We start from the raw sequence: 23,575 nt of genomic DNA, 5'->3' as shown, positions 1-23,575 counted from the left end.
AACTATTCATCTCCCGGCTGGATGGACTTGTTAGCCTGCTGTGAGGGAGAAACTTTTTGACTCCCTTGTCTTGCAACTACCAAGTCTACCTGGACCAAACCATCGACTGAGAACAGAAACCTTGCCAAGGCTCCTGCTGACGAAAGGCGTCCATATCGATGATGTAAATGCCCAACATGACCAGGTTAGTCTCTGCAGAGAGACTGCTGAGTTGAATTGCCCAGCCCAACTAGAAGCAGAGAGGAAAAAGTAACAACAGAAGAGAATATCTGTAGCTCAGGGTTGAACTATGAGGTCCTACGAGCTTGTTGGTTTTCTTGGGAGACATTTCATTACCAAACTAGGTACTATTATCATTACCAAAATAGGTAACATCAGCAGCACTGATGATGTTACCTAGTTTGGTAATGAAATGTCTACAAGAAAACCAACAAGCTCAAAGAGCACCAAGGACCCCGCAGGAAAAAGGAAATGCCTCAGCCAGAGAAGCAGCAAGAAACATGCAGTGTGGGTGTCGACTCTGGATACACAGATGCTTTGGTAGCTTGATTTATTAATTTCTAATTAGGTACATTTGATTTCAGAAGATGTAACCACATATAAAAGGTTCCTTCTCTAGAAACATTGTACTGCAAACTAGGGCATTCAAAACCTTTGCTAGACCAATTCTCGAATACAGCTCATTTGCCCGGAATCCACACTGCATATCGGACATTAACACAATTGAGCGAGTCCAGAGATATTTCACGAGAAGAGTCCTCCACTCCTCTGCTCGCAATAAAATACCTTATGTCACCAGACTTGAAATTTTAGGCTTGGACAACTTAGAACTACGCCACCTACGCTCCGACCTAAGCGTAGTACACAAAATTATCCGCTACAACGTACTACCTGTCAGTGACTATTTCAGCTTCAACCTCAATAATACACGAGCACACAATAGATACAAACTCAAGGTAAACCGCTCCAAACTCGATTGCAGAAAATATGAATTCAGCAACAGAGTGGTCGATGCCTGGAATGCTCTACCTGTTGTTACATCCTCAACCCTCCCTAACTTTAACCTTAGACTGTCTACTGTTGACCTCACCCCATTCCTAAGAGGTCTGTAAGGGCCGGGCATAAGCGTACCAGCATGCTTTCCATCCCTGTCCTACTACCCCCATTTATTCATACCCATTTCCTGTGTTCATATCATGTTTATACTTATTCCTGTTATCTCGTACATGTTTGACAAACGGAATACATAAAAATAATAAATAAATAAATAACTGCTAGGTATAAGGACACCCTACGAGAACTAGAAGGGAATGATTAAGACCTCTGTACCCAGAGCTCAATTCATTGCTGGAACCCAAAAAAACCCCTCTTCTTGGTTGGTAGACATCAAGATGGATGTCATGATGTTGACAGCGTGGTTGCCCAGCCTCCAATAACAACGCATCTGACAAATGTATAACCACCAACTCCCTGGGTTACTGGTATAAGTCTGCGCTACTATTAATCTTCTCATCGTTGCCATCACCCATCTCCTTCCACTAATGACTGTATGACTGTAACTTTGTTGCTTGTATCCTTACGATTTATATTGACTGGTTGCTAATATGATTCGATTGCTTATTTGTACCCTATGACTATCATTAAGTGTTGTACCTTATGATTCTTGACGAATGTATCTTGTCTTTTTATGTACACTGAGAGCGTATGCACCAAAGACAAATTCCTTGTGTGTCCAATCACACTTGGCCAATAAAGAATTCTATTCTATTCTATTCTATTCTATTCTATTCTATTCTATTCTATTCTATTCTATTCTATTCTATTCTATTCTATTCTATTCTATTCTATTGACATCTAAAGAAGAAATAAGTGGCACATGATGCGTCATGACGTAAACTCTATTCCTTACGTGTTTGTAGGTGACGGTCTTAAATTCAAAAGGCCAAAGATTGCATTATGCCATTACGACAAACATTTTGTCTTTCTGGCATCCTCGTGGCTAGGGATGCACAGACATGATCCAGTAACATGATTTTCACACGTCCCTTTACAACACAGGTGGTATTCAGCAGGTTCTGACCAGTTCTGGAGAACTGGCAGTGGAAATTTTGAGTAGTTTGGAGAACTGGTAAATACCACCTCTGGCTTACCCCGCCCCCATCAATTATCTCCCTCCTGAGTCCCAGCTGATTGGGAGGAAATGGGGATTTTGTAGTAACCTTTCCCTGGAGTGGGGAGGGAATGGAGTTTTTACAGTATCCTTCCCCTGCCACGCCCACCAAGCCACGCCCAGCAAGCCATGCCACGCCCACTAAGCCACACCTACAGAACCAGTAGTAAAAAAATTTGAAACCCACCGCTAGTCTCTTTTCATATTGCAGCCCCATACCTGTTCAGAAATAGGAGATTAGGTAAGCAGTTTTTGGTACTTACATGTTTCGCAGCAGGTATTGCCAAGTTTCGTCACTTTACCCTAGAGAAGAAGAAGAAGCCACACGTCATTTAAGACAAATATAAAATCTAAGTGCCAAAACTCACTGTAACACCATTGCTGAAAAAGGCATTAAGAGTTGTTAACCTAATCTTGCGTAGCTTCTTCTCCGGTAATATTGTATTGCTAACCAGGGCATACAAAACCTTTGCTAGACCAATTCTCGAATACAGCTCATCTGTCTGGAACCCGCACTGCATATCAGACATTAATACAATTGAGCGAGTCCAAAGATATTTCACGAGAAGAGTCCTCCATTCCTCTGCTCAAAACAAAATACTTTATGCCACCAGGCTTGAAATTTTAGGCTCAGACAACTTAGAACTTCGCTGTCTTCGGTCTGACCTAAACGTAGTACACAAAATCATCTGCTACAAGGATGTTCAAATTGTAAACGCCTGTAGAGATTCTTTGAAATCCCCACTTTGAATGGTGTGGGAATAGGAATGGATTTCCAGAGGGAAAAAAAATTGCAGACTCCAGGAACCATTTGCACTACTCAGGTGACTTTAAGGACACAGATAAACCTCCAAGTACTTCAACGACCCTCTAAAAGGATGCAAATGACCAGCTGTCTGCAAGGAATATAAATCCTTCCATTCCACATCATCCAGTCAGAGCTGAAGAAGCTTCTTGGATGAGAAGTGAAACCTCTTCAAAAGAAAAAAATAAGGAAGTCCAGTTGCCTCCTGAAAAAGCATCTTTGGGACTCTTTCATTTATGATGCTCTGTAAAGCACAAATTGTACACACCGCTACAACAAATACCATTTTAAAAAGTATCCAAGAAGAGGTAGATTCCATACTCACTCCTTCAGCTAAGCATTTCTTAGAATCAAACGGAGGGCAACCGGTGATCTTCCTCTCCCAAATAAAATCTCCTTTCTGGTTCACCTTGCAAAAATGATTGTCGCACCCATCTTGGATTGTTTCGTTCGGCTGTAAAAAAAATCCAATTTTTAGTTTATTTTTTTTTGTTACAGTGAGATGGTAATAAGCCAGAGCAGGGGGTGTCAAACTGGATTTCTTTAAGGGCCAGATCAGCATTGCAGTTCTCCACGAGTCGGCGGGAGGGGCAGGGAGGGGGGGAGACGAGACAGATGTCTCCTGCACCACTTTCCCAGCCAAAATGGGACTTGAGGGGACCACGTGAGGCCCCCCTGGGACTCATTTTTGGCCTCCACAGCCTCCTGAAGCACTCTTCCGGCCGAAAATGGGCTGTGGGGGGGCCGCACAAGGCCCCTCGTGGCCCATTTTCGGCCTGCAAAGTGCTGCAGGAGGCTGTGGAGGCCAAAAATGGGTCACGGGGGGTGCACGTGGTCCAGTGGTGAAATGTAAAATTTGTTACTACCGGTTCTGTGGGCGTGGCTTGGTGGGGGGCTAATGTGACTGGGTGGGCGTGGCTAACTTTTTTTTTTTTACTTTTAAAAGCATTGTTTCTACAAGAGGTTGTAGAAAAAATGCTTTGAAAAGCCTCTGACGATCCCAGCTGAGCCGCGCAATCATCAGAAGCTTTTTTTTAAAAAACTTTTAAAAGCATTTTTTCGGCCGAAGAGCTACACCTACACCACTTCAGACAAATGGTTATCCAACATCTTCTTAAAAACTTCCAGTGCTGTAGCATTCACACATACGACTGTACCTTTGCATTTTGTTCGGGCGATACTGTCCAGCCCCATAGAGATGGCACGTACAAAGAGCAAGAACAAAGTGGGTTTCAGGAAAGCATCTTTAATGCCAGTTGGGAGTAAAAGCATAATCTTGAAATCTATAAAAGTTCCCAGGCAGACTTAAGAGCCAGCTAATTAAATCAGACTCTCTTGAAAATGTTTCCTTCCCACGGCCTTCACCTCTAGGTCAACCATCTGGGCCATCATGCCTGATGGCTTAGAGTGGAGATTTTTTTTTCCGTCCATTTCAGACGCCTCTTTTCCCTCACGGTAAAATAAAAATTAAAAGAGTAGCTGAAATCTCCAGATGAGTGAATTATTGCACCATAAAGTATAGTGAGAAAATGTCAGCATCTCTCGTACGTTTTAGTCATTTCACAAGATTCCAGCTGTGGCCATCACAAAAGACACTCATGAGGTCACATATCGCTCTCATAAAATAGAAGAAAAAAACCCAAAACTATGTTTTTCTATTATCGCAAAAGTGTGCCTTCTTTTTATGATCTGGTCCATCATTTATCTCCTCAACACCTTGATCCAAGGGCCTCAGACAGTTGACATGAATATGAAGGACTATTACTCCTTCTCTTTCTAGGTTGCATTCTCCTTTGCACAAAAGTAGAAAAACAACTCTGTTTTTTTTTCCAATTTCTTCTACATATTTGTCTAGGAAAAAAAAATACTAGGTGCACCCTCTCCCTGGAGGATCTCAAGAGGAAATTTACTTTTTTCCGTCTGAGGCAAGGCCTCGGGGGAAGAGGCTGTGGAAACGCTGTTCTGTGTGAAGTTTAGGAACCAGCAAAGATTCGCTAATATGTTGACTATTTTATGCACGAAAATGGAAGGAGACTTCAGTCCCCACAATGAATGAAAGGTTGCAAAAGCAGATGGAGTTAACAGAGATGACTAAATTGACTGGTATGGTCAAAGAAAAAAAAACCAAGTATTTTTGTTTCTACTTGGAAACGCTTCTGGACTTTGTGCTTGAGGTGGGGGGAAAAATTCAATTTTGGGTTTTACTGATTCGATAGATCTGTTGTTATAGAAATGGCTTTAATAGTTTATATAATCTATATAAAATCTATATAAATCTCTATATATTATAAAATCTATATAAAAGCCAAATACCACTCACTCATCATGAAATCTCCAGAACGGTAAAGCCTACAAACTTGAAATTTGGCACGTATGTTCCTCTTGGCTTCTAGGTGCTTGCTAAGAAAGGATTTTCCAAAGTGACCATCAGATCATTAGTATTTCATATACAGTATTATATTCACACGTTCTGATGCTAAGGAGTTAGATGTTCTACTCCCCCTCCCCACCTGAAAGGAACTCTGTCCCAACTGCCAGTTGCCTTATATTAACACGCGCTGATGCTACGGAGTTACACATTCTACATTAAGTTTCAGGCTTTAAGTGTCAATTTAGGTTGCCAAGTGTCCAAATTTTAATCATGTGACCAGGTGGTGCTACAATGGTCGTGTGAAAAACGATCATAAATTACTTCTTTCAGTGCCATTGTAACTTCGAACAGTCACTAAATGAAAGGTTGTAAGTCAAGGACTACCTGTAGTTTATTTTCCTTTTACCTTGAGGAAAAATCCCCTTGAGGAGCCTTGTTTTTTTATCAATGGCAAATATTTTGAAGACTGTTGAGAAGATGGTGAGAAGTGTCTTTGCAGGATTGTTGAGGAGGGAGATAAACCGCAGGGTGAATATATATAAATTAGAAAATAAATGTTAAAACTACTGACCTTCAGATATAAAATGGTTCCATCCCTTAGTTGTATGTCACACCGAGTTGGCAAACATTTCCCACAGCAGGAACCAGAGGTTTTCTCCATCCGGTAATTCTGCAAACCCAAGGATAACGCCCAAAGTGAATTTTTAAGCATTGATAAACACTTTGCATTTAACCTCAGAATATACAGAGTTGGAAGGGACCTTGGAGGTCTTCTAGTCCAACCCCCTGCTCAAATAGGGGATCTCATTCTCCTTCAGCTTTCTTCTTGTTCTGTATTGTTTTGCAGATCATTCCAAATGAATATTCATATATATATGAATATTCATATATATATGCTCTCCCAGAGAGCAACACAGAGTTGCAGTTTGTCAGCAGAAAAAAGGCCCAGAAACTTGTGAATGAGATTTCACAGAACCAGGGCTGTAGAACAACTTAGTTTACGTAGGTAAAACCTGGCTAGAAAGAATATGCACATAAAAGCCTACGAAAAAGGAAAAAAGACATATATATATAAAATTCCTAGGTTTTGTTTACCGCAGTTTCATCGTTATAGGCATCTTGCTTGCATTTTCCTTTAATATTAAAGGTAAAGGTTCCCCTCACACATATGTGGTAGTCGTTCCCAACTCTAGGGGGCGGTGCTCATCTCCGTTTCAAAGCCGAAGAGCCAGCGCTGTCCAAAGGCATCTCCGTGGTCATGTGGCCAGCATGACTAAATGCCAAAGGCGCACAGAGAGCTGTTACCTTCCCACCAAAGGTGGTCCCTATTTTTCTACTTGCATTTTTTTTAATGTGCTTTCGAACTGCTAGGTTGGCAGAAGCTGGGACAAGTAACAGGAGCTCATCCCATTATGCAGCACTAGGGATTCGAACCGCTGAACTGCCGACCTTTCGATTAACAAGCTCAGCCACTGAGCCACCGCATCCCTTTTCCTTGAATATTACACATTGCAAAATTTGAGAGAAAAAACAGACTATCGACGGATAATGATATCAGCTTTCTTCTTGTTCGGTACTGCATTGCAGATCTTTCCGAATGAACATTCATATATACATATATGTGACTATCAACAGACAACAATATTCTCGTATTCATGTTAGGGAAATACGGAGGAGTTAAGTTTGCTTTGAAAAGTAAAGCTGAGGCATTAAATATAATTACTGTCTCTTTCTCCGAGCCAGGTTTCCCCTCATGCAATCTGCCACTCAGCCCACAGGTCCTTAAGGAGAGTGGCAGAGTTTCACGTCAATGGCACATCTCCCATGAGGACATCTGATCCCAACTGAAGACATCCCACATCCTCTTTCTTGACAACTAGTTGTTGCAGATAATAATCAGTATAAGATCCTCTCTGCCGAAACACTTTTGCAATGATGGCATGAAAAATTAGCTCTATTTTTTTTCCGCTGTCCTCTATAAACATGTAATAAGCTATTGGAGAGGAGCAAGGTTTTATCCCCTTGTCCTTCTTCCCTTTTCATCCAGAGATTTGGACTTAGGAAGTGAGGAGTGTTTGATTCGTAGGAATTTTACTCGCACCCAACTGCATCCCTTAATAACTGCTTCTGAGATGTTACAATAACAAAACAGAAAAATAAAGGTAAAGATTTCCTCGTCCACTCATGTCTAACTCTACGGGGTAGTGTCAGTGATGGGTTTCAGCCAGTTTGGGCCGGTTTGGGCCGGTTCTGGCGAACCGGTAGTTAAATTGCTGGCTGGCACCACCCCTCCCCTCCCTGTCCCTTCCAGGAGTCCTCACGTGTCCCATTTTGGCTCCCAGGTAAGTGCAGGAGGCCCAAAATGGGGCACACGGGTGGGTGAGGGCCCCCACGGCCCATTCTTGCACTCCCAGGAGGCTTCAGGAAGGCCTACTAGGCCCAAAATGGGGCATGAAAGGGTGCGGCATGGCCCCCTACAGCCTGTTTTTGCTCCCAGGAGGCTTCAGGGAGGCCTACTAGGCCCAAAACGGAGTGCAGGAGAGCGGTGCCCACCCCCACAGCCCGTTTTTGCTCCCAGGGGGGTTCAGGAGGCCGAGTGCTACCTGTCACACCTCTGACCACACCCACCATGGCCACGCCCACCCAGCTGGTCATTAGGGCAGAGAACCAGTTGTTAAATTATTTGAATCCCACCACTGGTAGTGTTCATCTCCGTTTCCTAGCTGGGGGAGCCACCATTGTCCAAAGATATTTCCATAGTCAATGTGGCCAGAATGACTGTACAGCAAGGCGCATAGAATAATGTTACCTTCCCACTAAAGTGGTACCTATTTATCTACTCGCATTTGCAAGTTTTGAATGGCTAGGTTGGTAGAAGCTGAGGCAAGGAACGGGAGCTCATCCCACCCTGTGGTGCTTGGGTCTCAAACCACCAACCTTTCAGTTTAGCAGACTGCTTGACTGCTTTGGTCAAAGAAAAAAAAAATATAATTACTTTTGTTTCTACTTGGAAACCGCTTCTGCTTGAGGTGGGGGGAAAAAAATGAAAGTTTGATTTTGGGTTTTGCCAATTAATAGGTTTGTTGTTAGAGAAATGGCTAGTTTATATTATTATGTAAAAGTTAAAAGTCGAGGTTTGATGCTATTATCTTATTCTGCTGCACCAAAGGGAGTTGGAAGTCAATGGCTTCTGTTGCTTTTTTCTCTTTTCTCTTTTCCTTTTTCTCCCCTTCCCCTTTTCCTCCCTTATTTTCCTCCCTATTTTTTAGTACTTTTTGTCTTTTATATTATAAACTAATAAATAAAAATACCATGTTTCCTGGAAAATAAGACCCTGTCTTATATTTTTTTGAACCCCAAAATTAGCGCTTGGCCTTATTTTCGGGGAGGTCTTATTATTTTGGGGTGCGTGGAGCAAGATGGGGCTCCTCTTGCCATCTTACCTGATTTTCAGCTCTGTTTCCCTAACCCTAACCAGAGGAAATGACGGGGACCAGCTGCACATGTGCTTTAATATTTTCAGGGAGGGCTTATTTTCAGGGGGGGCTTATTTTAGCACATGCGCTCAAAAGCCCGATTAGGCTTATTATCAGAGGATGTCTTATTTTTGGGGAAACAGGGTATGTAAGAGAATTGCCAATTTTTCAGTTGACAAGCCCAGGGTCTTAACCACTAGGCTACCATGCCCCTTAACAACAAAGAGGATCAAGTCAAAAATCAAAAAGTGGCTACCCAACATGGAAAAGACAGTGTGATGTAGTGCTAAGAGCATTGGGGAGATCCAGTTTTAAATCTCACTGAGATCTGTTCTCTCAGCTTAACCCAGGAATGGAATAAATGCAGGATTACGTGGCAAAGTTCCATGAGATCTGAAAAGTAAACAGCCCAAACACAGAGAGCTTTTATCGTTTTTCTTCTTGTTCTTTTTTAAAAACCTAAAATAGTTTTAATTTGCAGCTTCCAGCTGCAATATCCTACGTTTTTTCAGAAACCAGGAAAAATAAAGGTCTGTGACAAAACTAACTTAATTAATGGCACTATCAAATTAAAAGCTTTGATTTCTTTTCATCAGCATGACCTAATCAAGGACATTACAAAGGGACATTCATGCTCATTTTATTTTAAAATGAAAAAAAAGATGCAGTGGTTTTGGAATTTGGAAGAAATCAGAACCTTCAAATTCAAGAAAGCTCCTTGGAGCATGACGTTCCCTCTTACCTTGGGGCACGGTTCACAAGTAATTTTCCCACACATCAATTTGTATGTCAGGTACAGTCCCTGCTGTGTGTTACATTGGCAAGTGGTGCACTCATCCAGCATCATGCGTTTCCCCGGCTGAAAAAAAGGAGAACACGTTTTGCTACCTTAGATGGTTGTTCCTATCATGAGAAACACCGAGATTGGACCGTTTATCCCCCACCGCACCATTTCTTGCAAAGTTAAATGCGGACAATTCTACGGGAAGAGGAGAATAACGAGAGCGCATTGCTCAGCCAGCTATTGATCTGTCCTAGAGCAGAAGCTTCTAGGTTCAATTCCTGGGTTCACCAAGTTCCGGCTGAAATCCTAGATTGTGGTCCACAGAAGGAGGAGGAGGAGACTACAGCCAAAATAACAGAATAATAGAGTTGGAAGTGTTAGGTGTTTTGTGCCAGCAATGGCAATTTCTTAAAAGGGCACCAGATGGGAGCAAAGAGGGACTTTTGATCCCACTGGTGGGTCAAGGGGCTCTGGCCCCTGCAGCCCCATTGGGGAGAGTTAATGGCCCTCTGGCCCAGTGGTGGGTTCCTCCCAGTTCAGTCCGGTTCGGCCGAGCCGGTAGCAATGACAATATGATGTCACCGAACCGGTTCTCCCCCCTCCCACGTTATTTTTAACCTTTTATTTGGTCCCAACCCCAATCTATTGCTGCCTCCTGAGTCCCAGCTGATGACTAGAGGGAAAAAAACTGTTTAAACTCTTGCCGCGGGGCTTCAAAGGGCCGTCCTACAGCTGATCAGTGTTAAAAGCAAACAAATGAGTCGGGTCGTAAGTGCGAGGATTGGTCGTAAGTGCGAGGACCTTCCAGAAATGACTCTGATCAGCTAGCTACGCCCACCTAATCACATGACCTCCAAACCACACCCACAAAATAAGCCACGCCCACAGAACCGGTAGTAAAAAAATTTAGAATCCACCCCTGCTCCGGCCCCCTCACACACATTGGTAAGGGAGGGGCCAGGGGCCCCTATAAGAACCCCTGCACAGGGGCTGCTCTTTGGCTCTTGTTCTAACTTCCTACGGGACTGATCCATGGGCTCAATCCAGGCATGGATGCCTCCATGCCAGGGAACTCATTTTACCTACTTTATTTCTAAATAAAGATTTAACTTGATTGCATCCTTGCGTGCTGCCTTTTCTTGGAAGCGCCCTCAACGAACCATCGTGAGATCCCTCACAGGAAGGGACCTAGGAGGTCTTCTAGTCCAACTCCCTGCTCAGGCAAGAAACTCCATACCATTCCAGAGAAGTGACTGTCCATTCTCCTCTTAAAAACTTCCAGTGATGGAGCACCCATAACTTCTAGAGGAAAGTTGTCCTGACAGCATTGCTGAATTACATATCCTAACATCTGGCTGCTGGAAATCATATTCAGTAGCATCAGAAGAACCACTAGATCAGGAGTATCAAACTCGATTTCATTGAGGGTCGCATCAGGGTTGTGTTTGACCTTGGAGGGCCGGTCTGTGTGTGTGTCTGCGGGGGGGTGGTGGCCAGGGAGGGGGGCAGGGGGGCATGGTCATGGCACTCTGTTGGCCAAAAATGGGCCGTGTGGAGGCCAGGCCTCCACACAGCCCAGTTTTCACTGACAGAGTGCTGCTGGAGGCCGAGGAGGCCAAAAACGGGCCGCGTGGGAGCTGCACACAGAAGCATGGTGGCTTGTTTTGTCCGGCAGAGGCACCACGGGCCGGTCCTTTGATATTTCTGGGCCAGTCCCACGGGCCAGATTTAAGCAGGCCACGGGCTGCCTCCGGCCTTTGGGCCTTGAGTTTGATATCCCTGCACTAGATTGTAGATGTCATGTCTTAGCTATTGGCTCAGATTAATTTTTTACTCAAGTAGTTTTCCTGCTCTGATTTCCCCAGGTTAAACACCAATCTTCTTGGCAGAAATCACTTTCATGCACCCAAAAGAATTGTGAATTTCACCTAAGGCACTGATCGCAATAGGTTTTGAACGGGCCAAATCCTTCTTTAAGCAATGGGCCGGAGAGAATGACCTTCAAATGATTTCAGCCACTTACTTTATTCTGGGGATAGCAGAAGAAAATGTTGCATCTATCTGTTGTTCGTTTAGTATCGCATCCAAAACACAAGAGAGGAGCATTTTACCTTGGAAGAGGATGTCCTAAAGGTGTTTTTTTCCAGAAGGCAGCTGGACTTTCTTGGCTTTTGTCCTTGAAAGTCCAGTTGCCTTTTGAAAAAACACCTTTGGGACTCCTTCACACACTGTTCTCCCTCCCTCTCTACCCTGCTTAGTTTTATCCGAATTGAATTTTAAATTTAAGATCTTTATTTATTGTTTTATGTTTTATACTACATTTCATTCCGTGATTGTAAGCCGCCTAGAGTCACACTTGGCAAGATGGGAAACATACAAGTCTGATAAATAAATAAATATAATATAATCGAAACAGGTGATCAGCTGGAATCTTACCGCAAGAATAGTGCCATTCAAGATACAGCCATTCACAGGTTCTGCAAGAGAGAAGTAGCATTTATTAGCATCTGAATCTTCCACAGGACAGTGAAAATCTCAACTCCATTTTTTAATATTATAATAATAATAATAATAATAATAATAATAATAATTGGAAGGGACCTGAAGATCTGACCAGGAGGATTTTTCATCAGGTTCGCCTGATTCGCCAGTTGCGTCCCTTTCTGGATCGGGACTTTTTACACACGGTCACTCATGCCCTCGTCACTTCCCACCTGGACTACTGCAACGCTCTCTACATGGGGCTCCCCTTGAGGAGCACCTGGAGGCTCCAACTGGCGCAGAGTGCGGCCGCGTGGGTGGTTATGGGAGCGACATGGCGTTCCCATGTAACACCTCTCCTGCGTGAGCTGCACTGGCTCCCGGTGGTCTTCCGTGTGTGCTTCAAGGTCTTGGTTACCACCTCTAGAGTGCTCCATGGCTTAGGACCTGGTTATCTACAGGACCGCATTCTGCCACCAGTAGCCTCCAACCGGCCAGGTATGCTCTCATAGAGAGGGGCTCCTCCGGGTGCTGTCAGCCAAACAATGTCGACTGGCGGCCCCCAGGGGGAGAGCCTTCTCTGTGGAGGCACCTACTATCTGGAATGAGCTCCCCCCGGAGATACGGAGGATCCCGGATCTACGCACATTCCGCCGTGCTCTCAAGATCTTTTTATTCCATCAGGCTGGCCTGGCCTAGTTTTTCCCTTTTTTCCTTTTTAAAACACAAATTTTAATTCGTTTTTAATTTATTTGGGTGTTTTAAATCTGTCTTCGGCCAAATTGTTTAATTCGGTTTTATTCTGTTTTTAAATTTTGTATTTATGTGTTTTTATCTTGTGGCTGTTCACCGCCCTGAGTCCTTCGGGAGTAGGGCGGTATATAAATCCAATAAACTAAACTAAACTAAACTTCTAGTCCAACCCCCTGCTCAAGTAGGAAACAGTACAGTATTTCAGACAAATGGTTATCTAATCTTTTCTTAAAAACTTCCAGTGTGGGAGCATTCACAACTTCTGGAGGAAAGTTGTTCACCTGATTAATTGTTCTAACTGTCAGGAAATTTTCTCCTTAGTTCTGGATTGGATCTCTCCTTGATTAGTTTTCATCCATGGTTTCTTGCCTTGCCTTCTGGGGCTTTGGAAAATACATTGTCCCCTCTTCTTTGTGGCAGCCCCTCAAATATTGGAAGACTGCCACCATGTCACCTCTAGTCCCTTAGCTACTTGCAACCCTCCCATCTGGCTTTCAGCAAGCAAAGTGAATGGGAGAAGCCAGATTTCCTTAAGGACCGCCTGCCACTGCAATATCCTACGGCAGCGAAAATAAATTCTGACTTCTCCCAACCTATCTCACAAACACCGGAATGTCTTCTTCTCTAGGGGTCCTGTCTAATGTTCCACATTTAAATTGGATTGCAAACTTCTCAAGATGGTGTAAGAAGCCATGTCTTCTTCTGAATGGACCAGTCCTTACCACAGCGACAGGAAGGGCAGCATCGAGATCTCTGGTCACAGCGCATCTCTGTGGCAAATGGGCAACTGATTGGCTCCCTCGGTTGGCACGAGACATTCCTAGTCTGGATAAAGACCTCCTCATTCACACGGACACATTTGTTGATGACGCAGGGATCAGTCGGAGACGTCCATTCAGAGCCAACCTAGGAATGTAAGCAGCAGTGGGTTTCAGATTATGTTACTACTGGTTCACCTCGCGCATACTCGCTTCGTGCCCGCACCCGGTTTGTGCATGTGCCTGCTTTCCGCACATGTGCCAGGCCTTTGGCGCATGTGCTTTGCTCACATGTGTGCCTCCGTGCATGCGCTCAGCCTCAGAAACATGCCTAAATTTCAGGCCTGGGCACAGCACGGAAATGGCATTGGTCGTGTTGGTAGATGATCTCTGGAGGGCTTGGGACAGAGGTTGCTCCTCTGTTCTGGCCTTGTTAGACCTCTCAGCGGCTTTTGATACCATCGACCATGGTATCATGCTGCACCGGTTGGAAGAGTTGGGGATGGGGGGCACCGTGCTACGGTGGTTCTCCTTCTTTCTCTCCGACCGGTCGCAGTTTGTGTTGGCAGGGGGGCAGAAGTCGACCTCGAGGCCTCTCATATGTGGAGTGCCTCAGGGGTCGGTTCTCCCGCCCCTTCTGTTCAACATTTATGTGAAGCCGCTGGGTGAGATCCTTTTAATACTATTTTAATATTTGTAATTTATGTTTTTATTTGGCTGTACACCACCCTGAGTCCTCAGGGAGAAGGGCGATATATAAATTGGATATAAAATAAATAAATAAATAAATAAATAGGATGGCATAGAGCTGGGGCAGGGGGGGGGGGCACAGCGATATCTGCTACCAGTTTAAGCTAACTGGTCTGAACCAGCTGAATATTACCTCTGAATGTAAGACAACAGAAGAGTAGGCAGCACAAAGACCATTCTTTCTTTGTAACTTGTTCAGGGAAGAGATGTGTATGATGTTCCTCCATGAAGCAGAACATGACTTTCCTTGCCCCCAAGGAAGAGCAGAGTGAATAAAACTAAACAGTTTCCCTTATCCTATTTGTAAATCTCTTCCATTTGAAAGGTTGGGGGAAAAATTAGAAAGTAATTGCAGTATTTTTTTTCTGTTCTACTTGAGTGCAAAAGAATAGTATCCAAGTGGATATTCTCTGCTAAGAGTGGTGTGGTGGCTTAGCGGTGAAGGCGCTTGCCTCCCACTCAGAAGGTTGAGAGTTCAAACCTAGGTAGCAGCAGATGTTTCTCTTCTAGAGTGCAAAGAAAAATTATTTGCTGCTAACTCCGAGTGGTGTCAGGAAGGGCATCCGGCCAGTAAATGCTCAGCTCCATCCAGTCGCCCCCACTCTACCCCCAAATTAAGGGATTACAGGGTCATAAAAAGGGAGGGGAAATTCTCCACTAGAATCTGCCCTGTAGAACCATACAGTCCCTTGGAGCTCTTGATGGCTTCTGAGATCCTTGGATCGACAACAGGAAAGAAGAGAACACAAAGATGGAGGGAGACAGTTATTAAAATTGTAAGAAAATGCCTTGACTGTGGATGACCTCTCTCCTGTTTCATTTCACAGGAGATAAATCCAAGCAGTCTTGAACTTACTTTAGGGAGACAATGTGCAACTCTGTGACGCAGTTGCAAAAACAGCCAACGCAGTCCCAGTTCTCTGTACCAACAGAGGGATAGCATCAAGATCAAGGGAAGTGATATACTCTATACTGCATTAGTGAGGTCATAATTGGAATACTATCTCCAATTCAGATCATTATGATACAAAAAAGATGCCGAGGCCCCAGAAAGAGTGCAGAGAAGAGCAACATGGATATGATAAGAGGTCTGGAGGCCAAACCGTATGATGAATGGCTGAGGGAATTAGGTATGTTTAGTTTAACAACATCACCCTGCCAACAAAAGTGCATATAGTCAAGGCTAAGGTTTTCCCAGTTGCAATGTATGGCTGTGAAAGTTGGACCATAAGAAAGCTGAGTGCCAAAGAATTGAGACCTTTGAACTACGGTGCTGGAGAAGACTCCTGTGAGTCCCTTGGACTGCAAGGTGATCAAACCGGTCAGTCCTAGAGAAGTTCAAACCTGACTGTTCTTTAGAAGGCCAGGTCCTGAAGATGAAACTCAAATACTTTGGCCACCTCATGAGAAGGAAGGACTCACTGGAGAAGAGCCTAATGCTGGGAATGATTGAGGGCAAAAGAAGAAGGGGACGGCAGAGAATGAGGTGACTGGATGGAGTCACTGAAGCAGTGAGCTTAAATGGACTCCAGAGGATGGTAGAGGACAGGAAGGCCTGGAGGAACATTGTCCATGGGGTCGCGATGGGTCAGACATGACTTCACAACTATCAACAAAAAGCTTAACAAAGAGAGAAAAACCCTGTATTTCAATACTCGAAGGGATGTCACAGGGAAGAAGGAGTCAATTTATACCCATAACAACTATGGGTAGGAGAAGAAGTTATGAGCAGAAAGTCGTCAAAGGGAGATGGAACTAAGGAGGAATTTCCTGACAGTGAGAATAATCAATCGGTGGAACATCTTGTCTCCTGGAGTTGGAGGTGCTCCATCACTGGAGGTTTTCAAGAGAAGACTGGACAACCATTGGTCCATGATAGTATAACACTCCTGTCTTGGGCAGAGGGTTGGACTAGAAGATCTCCAATGTCCCTTCCAGCCTTATGATTCTATGATCCTCTGATATGGGTGGTCTCTTCTTCCAGTCCATCGGACAGGATCAGAAAGGTTATGACAAAGTGCTTCATGACTGAATGTAGAAATGAAGTCATAATATTTCAGCTGAACATATGAACCAAGTTACTCTGGAAATCCAGAGCTCAATTCCGCCAATGTTTAACCGTGGAGGTTATGCCACATCGAAGAGCCACTTCAAGGGATGCTTCAGCTGAAATGTTGTCGAAACAAAGTGGTCCTTGAAGCTCTGTGCAGCTCTTACAATTTATAAGGTTAAGCGCTTCTTTCCAACCAGTCTTCACCAGAAGGGAAGACTGTCTGCCCAAGGAAAGCAGAAATGCCCATTCTCCCTCACCACAATGCCTTACGTTATGCCAAATGACGTCTTCGTCTCCTCGAGACCAAAGACGTGTATCTTCACACATGGTTCTGAGACATTTTCCACAGCACGCCCCTTCTCTGTTGACGTATTTGTATCCCTGCAAAACATGAAAGAAACAACAACAACAATAAAAATCATGTATGTATAACTTTTCTCCTATAATATACTAGCTGGACGCCCATGCTTTGCTAGGAAACTATGTGATCGGGCGTGAAAAATTGACACTTAAAGCCTGAAACTTAATGTAGAACGTGTAACTCCGTAGCATCAGAGTGTGTTAATATAAGGCAACTGGCAGTTGGAACAGAGAGGGAGGGGAAATAGAGATGAGTCACGTGCTGGCCACGCCCACACCCGGTTTAGCGAAGGGGTAGCATCAGAGCATGCGAATATAAGGCAACTGGCAGTTGGAACAGAGTTCTTTTCAGGTGGGGAGGGGGAGTAGAATGTCTAACTCCTTAGCATCAGAGTGTGTTAATATAATACTGTATATGAAATACTAATGATCTGATGGTAATTTCGAAAAATCCTTTTGGCTGAGTGTTGCCCCATTTTACGACTTTGCTTGCTATTTTTGTTAAGTGAATCACTGCTGTTGTTAAATTAGCAACATAGTTGTTAAATGAATCTGGTTTCCCCATTGACTTTGCTTCTCAGAAGGTCGTAAAAGGGGATCCCATGACCTCGGGACACTGCAGCTGTCGTAAACATGAATCAGTTGCCAAGGGTCTGAATTTTGATTTTATGACCACGGGGATGCTACCATAATTTCAAGTGTGTAAAAAAAACAGTCATAACTTACTTTTTTTTAGTGGCAGTGTAATTTCAAATGGTCACTAAACAAGCAATTGTAAATCAAGGACTGCCGGGATGTAATTCATACCCTTGAAAATCCTAACTACTTCATTTTTTTTTCTCGTTGCACAGTTGGGAGGGCGAACTTTCCCGGGGGCGAGCGTGACACCTCCAAACTTTGGAGCACAAAATATTTTCCCAGGCAATCTTAAAATCTGTTAATGCTTATTAAAACGTTTGCCGCACTAACGTCGTTCCCTTTAACTCTGGTGGTTTTATTCTATTTCAGACTTCACAGTTCTGTTTAACGGTTTTAAATTATTCCTGTAAGCCACCCAGAGAACAGAGGCATTTAGGGGAATATAAATATTATAAACGATGGGGGAAAAAAAATTGTTTTGCAGGTCTTAATTAGAAGCACAAGGAAGTTCATCTACTTTATAGCCTTACATGAAAACTATGAAGGGCTTTTTTTTAAAAAAAAAAAAATAATGAACTTTATTTATGTTGCCCATTTTGCAAATGAGAGAGAGAGAGAGAGAGAGAGAGAGAGAGAGATGTAAATCAATGGTGAAATCCAATTTTCTTTACTACCAGTTCTGTGGGCGTGGCTTGGTGGGCGTGGTGTGGCTTGTGGGTGTGGCAGAGGAATGATACTGCAAAATGTCCATTCCCACCCCACTCCAGGGGAACGATACTGCAAAATCTCCATTCCTACCCGACTCTGGGGCCAGCCAGAGATGGCATTTGCCGGTTCTCCGAACTACTCAAAATTTCTGCTACCGGTTCTCCGAACTAGTCAAAATTTCCGCTACTGGTTCTCCAGAACCTGTTAGAACCTGCTGGATTTCATCCCTAATGTAAATTGTTTTGACTTGATTGTGGCAGATATCAGAACTCTTGTGGCAAATCGATCCCCAGAAAAATCAGCCTGGCTAATATATTTAATCCAGGGATGAGTAGCCTAAATTCCTAAAACTTTCCTCAGAATCAGAATCCGAAGATGATTGACAGATTGAAGGCTAAAGCACACGAAGAATGGTTGCAGGAACTGGGTATGTCTAGTTTAATGAAAAGAAGGCCTAGGGGAGACATGAGAGCAGTGTTCCAATATCTCAGGGGCTGCCACAAAGAAGAGGGAGTCAAGCTGTTCTCCAAAGCACCCGAGGGTAGGACAGGAAGCGATGGGTGGAAACTAATCAAGGAGAGAAGCAACCTAGAACTAAGGAGAAATTTCCTGACAGTTAGAACAATTAATCAGTGGAACAACTTGCCTCCAGAAGTTGTCAATGCTCCAACAGTGGAATGGCTGGTTATTCTGTTCCAAGCTTGGAACAATCTATATAGCCATTCAAACCTGTAGCATTTTGAATTGAATTGAATTGTAGTCCACCTTTATTAGTTTCAGAAATAAATAAATCAAGGCTTGGGGAAAAACATATCCAACATCCTTTCTTCTTTCTCCTACATTTCCCATCACAACTATCCTGTGAGGAAGTTTGGACTGTGAGTGAGCCCGACTGGCCCAAAGTCACCCAGCTGGCTTTCATAGCTTAGGGCAGGACTTGAACTCACAGTCTCCTTGCTTTCTTAGCCTGATGCCTTAACCACTGGACCAAACTGGCAGGTGAATGGCTGCTGTGGTTTTTACACATCTTATTAACTCGTGGTTCAGGTTGTGTATTTATTATTAACTTTTACAACAAAACGGTTACTTTGAAAATAAACCTAAGTGTGATACTTATTTTCTAATAATAATTGGGCTTATTATCAGGGGATGTCTTATTCTGGGGGAAACAGGGTATACTAGTAAGCGGATTTGGGTGCCATGGTGTAGAATGCCAAGTATAAATGTATAAAACAAAAATAAAATGCATTTAAGGCACATAGACTATTTTCACATTTACTGAAAACTTTTACCCTGTGTCCCCCAAAATAAGACATCCCCTGATAATAAGCCCAATTGGGCTTTTGAGCACATGGCAATACGGCCAAGCGCTTATTTCAGGGTTCAAAAAAAAATATAAGACAAGGTCTTATTTTCGGAGAAACACGGTAGATGGTTTTCACTGACTTCCCAAACCTTGCGAATTACCCGCCGATTAACGTTTTGTATTTTTCATGCACTCTTCTCAAATATACAGATTATATGGAATGTAATAAGCAATTCAATCATTTTAGTTAATCGACCACCAACTCTTAAGTCGATATGTAATTTTAACCCCTTGATTAAGCATGTTCAATGTTTATTTCATTCTATTCAATATACTATCAATTATATTGTGTTCAATAAAAATGTGGGGGGGAAATGTGCCATTTAACAAAACCGTCGCTGATCCCGTATAGGAAGGTCATATTCAAAAAGAGATTCTGTCTTATTTTCTGTAGCAGAAACAAAAATGCCTGAGAAATGAATGCTTTTAACTAGTGGCAACATAATCCCCTTATTTGATTACCACTTGTAGCATTTACCCAATCATCCAAAACAGGGGAAATGTTCTTGTTATTTTTTGGAAGGATATCCTACTTTTTTCAGAGTCTTAAATCTTTCCTGATGTTACAATAAACGCGTCTCGTTCTGAATGGGGCCCGCGTTCCCTGGGAAGTCAGTAGCAACAGCGGCACCTCCTGGCATGTGAATTTCATCACAGGCAAGGAAGGTCGATATATCACGTTTCCCTGAAAATAAGACCCTGACTTATATTTTTTTGAACCCTGAAATAAGCGCTTGGCCTTATTGCCATGCGCTCAAAAACCTGATTGGGCTTATTATCAGGGGATCAGTGGTGGGTTGTCCCCGCTTCACACCGGTTCTATAGAACCGGTAGTAAAACCGGCAGGAGGCTCCACCCACCGACTCCGATGTCATCAGAATGCTTCTGCGCATGCACAGAAGAGCGCGAGCGCGGCCCCGTTGTGAACTGGTAGTAAAGGTAAGTAGAAGCCACCCCTGCAGGAGATGTCTTATTTTGGGGGAAACAGGGTAGGTGAGAGAAATCACAGAATAACAGATTTGGAGATCTTCTAGTCCAACCCTCTGCTTAAGCAGGAGACTCTATACCAATGATGGCTAACCTTTTTGCCATCGCGTGCCAAAAGCTGGGGGAATGTGGGGCGGTCGCGGGCATGCGTGCCCACACCCATAATTCTATGCGCCCTGCCCACCCCCATGCATGCGTGAGTGACCCCCCCCCCCATGGTCCCCTCACTTTTGGCATGTGATGGCACAGTGGACCCGGTAGGCCCATTTTTTGCCCTCCCCAGGCTCCAGAGGCTCTCCTCCCCAGAGGAGACTGGGGAGGACAAAAACAGCCTTCCCCACCTCCCCAAAGGCCGGAAACAGCCCGTTTGCTGATTTCCATTGGGCCCAGAAAGCCCATAAATCAGCTGGCCAGTGCACGCATGCGTGCTGGAGCTGAGCTAGGGCAACGCTCGCATGCCCAACAATATGGCTCCATGTGCCACCTGTGGCACTCGTGCCATAGGTTCGCCATCACAGCCCTATACCATTCCAGAAAAGTGACTGACTAGTCTCTTCTTAAAAGCCTCCAGTGATGGTGTGACACATTGCTTAGTGGCAGCAATTTTAGCACTTCCTGTTATTGTCATTATAACCGAATCCCACTAGTCGTTAGATGATGACCAAACCCAATCCAAGTCTTTCCCAGCTTTGGTCTCTCTTGCCCAAAGCCTTGGTAAGCTAAAGAGCTACCTCTTCTGACTTCTATTTAACAGAGTTGGAAGGAACCTTGGAGGGCTTCTTATCCAATCTCCTGCTCAAGCAGGAGACCCTATGCCAGTGTTGGTGAAACTTTCTGCACCGAGTGCTGAAATGGGAGTGCATGTGTGCATGTGGGAGCACAGGACACCGGAAGAGCACTCCCTGGCACGCACGCGTGGGAGTGCCAGAAACCGGAAGAGCATATGCGCCGGTCACCTGGTCTTCTGGTTTCTGGTACGCATTCACGTGTGAAGACCAGCTGGCTGGTGAGCATGTCCGCACCGGAAACTGAAAGCTAAGCTTCAGGAAGCTGCTCTTCCGGTTACCGGTGCTCCTGCGTGCACGAAGATCAGCTGGCTGGCGTGCTGGAACCCGGAAGAGCAACAGGCAACGGCTGACGTGCCCGGAGAGATGGCTCTGCATGCCACTTCCGGCATGCGTGCCATCATGGCTCTATGCCATTCCAGACAAGTGGCTGTCCAGTCTCTTCTTAAAAGCCTCCAGTGATGTTGACCCTCAACTACTGAAGGCAAGCCGTTCTACTGGTTAACTGTCTTCACTGTTAGGAAGTTTCTCCTTAATTCCAGGTTGCTTCTCTCCTTGGTTAGTTTCCATCCATTGCTTCTTGTCCTGCCTTAGATCCCCTCATCTTTGCAGCAGCCCCTCAAATATTAGAACCCGGTTATCATGTTACCCCTAGTCCTTCTTTTCATTAGACTAATCAAGACTAGACTATATCACTAGTCAAGGGTATGTCTAGTAAACCCAACATCCAGCTATCAGAGCAGCCCCTTTGGAAAGGTCCCCGAACACTAATTTTGTGGGGTGCAAAGAATTTCATGGGTTTTGAAAGACAACTGTCTCAAGATCCCTATTTTTTTCCCCCCAAGGAACCATTATTTCCTCAAAGGAATCCACTGGTTCATTCCTTCCTTGCAAAGGAATCTTCACAATGGCTTCTCTCAAAGCACCATCTTCTCAAAGTTGATGTCCAATTTTGCAATCTGACAAGCATCAAAGCCAGAAATCCAGACCTTCTCGAAGACCATACCTTTAAATTTCTCCGAGTGCCGAGAAGAGCAACAAAGATGATAATAGGTCTAGAGGCTGAACCATCTATTGAATGATTGAGGGAACGGCATGTGTCTAGTCAGCGGTGGGATCTTTCCGGTTTAAGAACCGGTTCGGTGATTGTGTGCTTCGCTGCGTGCGCGTGCACAGTTCAATGAAAATCACCTTCCATGTTAGTGATAAGGAATTGAAACAGCTGAGGTGTGGCAATCTGCTCTGCCGCGCTAACCAGCTGCAAAGATAAGCGCAGGGGTGGGCGGGCCCAGCTGATCGTCAGAGTGAACCAGTTTGCTCCCAGCTGATAGCTGATAATTTCATCTCCTTGAGTTCTTGCGGCATGCTTGGCTTCAACCATCCATAGAATGGAATGGAATGGAATGGAATGGAATGGAATGGAATGGAATAGAATAGAATAGAATAGAATAGAATAGAATAGAATAGAATAGAATAGAATAGAATAGAATAGAATAGAATAGAATAGAATTCTTTATTGGCCAAGTGTGATTGGACACACAAGGAATTTGTCTTAGGTGTATATGCTCTCCGTGTACATAAGGAGAATAAAGTACATTCATCAAGAATAAAAAGATACAACACTTAGTGATAGTCAAGGTTACTAATAAGCTATTAAATCGTACTAGGAAACAAATAAAAACAATATACTGTAATTGAAAGATACAAGCAACATGGTTATAGTAAGTGGAAGAGATAAATACTAGTAAGGAAGAGAAGATTAATAGTAGTGCAGATTTAGTGAATAGTTTGACAGTGTTGTGGGAATTAGTTGTTTAGTAGAGTGATGGTGTTCGGGGGGAAAACTGTCCTTGTGTCTAGTTGTTCTGGTGTGCAGTGCTCTATAGCCTCATTTTGAGGGTAGGAGTTGAAACAATTTATGTCCAGGATGCGAGGGGTCTGTAAATATTTTCACAGCCCTCTTTTTGACTCGTGCAGTATACAGATCCTCAATGGAAGGCAGGTTGGTAGCCATTGTCTCTTCTGCAGTTCTAATTATCCTCTGAAGTCTGTGTCTGTCTTGTTGGGTTGCAGAGCCAAACCAGACAATTATGGAGGTGCAGATGACAGACTCAATAATTCCTCTGTATAAGATCATATGATCTCTGTATTAAGTTCATCAAACTTTAGATCAAAAAGTGTACACATCACAAGAGACTATGAAGCCTTCACCCGGTCAATATTTCTCCCGTCTCCAATATGGACATAGGAGCACTGAGTTGTTTTGTCATGGCATGTGCTCCCAACTATTGGACATGGCAACTATATTTCAGAACAGCTGAAATGCTTA

General features: G+C 43.9%; 1 protein-coding gene across 1 annotated transcript in view; it reads right to left on the bottom strand.

Moving 5' to 3' along the window:
• The window catches only part of VWF (von Willebrand factor), a 195,543-nt gene that overhangs the window by 8,126 nt on the left and 163,842 nt on the right, over positions 1 to 23,575 (bottom strand). Inside the window, exons 44-50 of the mRNA XM_060684131.2 lie at positions 16,672 to 16,782; positions 13,563 to 13,746; positions 12,043 to 12,083; positions 9,565 to 9,681; positions 5,918 to 6,016; positions 3,301 to 3,429; positions 2,434 to 2,473 (exon numbers count right to left, since the gene is read on the bottom strand). Coding sequence (XP_060540114.2) covers positions 2,434 to 2,473; positions 3,301 to 3,429; positions 5,918 to 6,016; positions 9,565 to 9,681; positions 12,043 to 12,083; positions 13,563 to 13,746; positions 16,672 to 16,782 — 721 coding nt within the window. The remainder of the gene's footprint in view (positions 1 to 2,433; positions 2,474 to 3,300; positions 3,430 to 5,917; positions 6,017 to 9,564; positions 9,682 to 12,042; positions 12,084 to 13,562; positions 13,747 to 16,671; positions 16,783 to 23,575) is intronic.

This window comes from Pantherophis guttatus, chromosome 7, assembly GCF_059756535.1.
Source record: "Pantherophis guttatus breed Tessera chromosome 7, ASM5975653v1, whole genome shotgun sequence".
NCBI classification, from domain to species: Eukaryota; Metazoa; Chordata; class Lepidosauria; order Squamata; family Colubridae; genus Pantherophis; species Pantherophis guttatus.
Note: the sequence above shows the minus strand (reverse complement) of the source record. Positions and strands in the feature narration are given on the sequence as shown.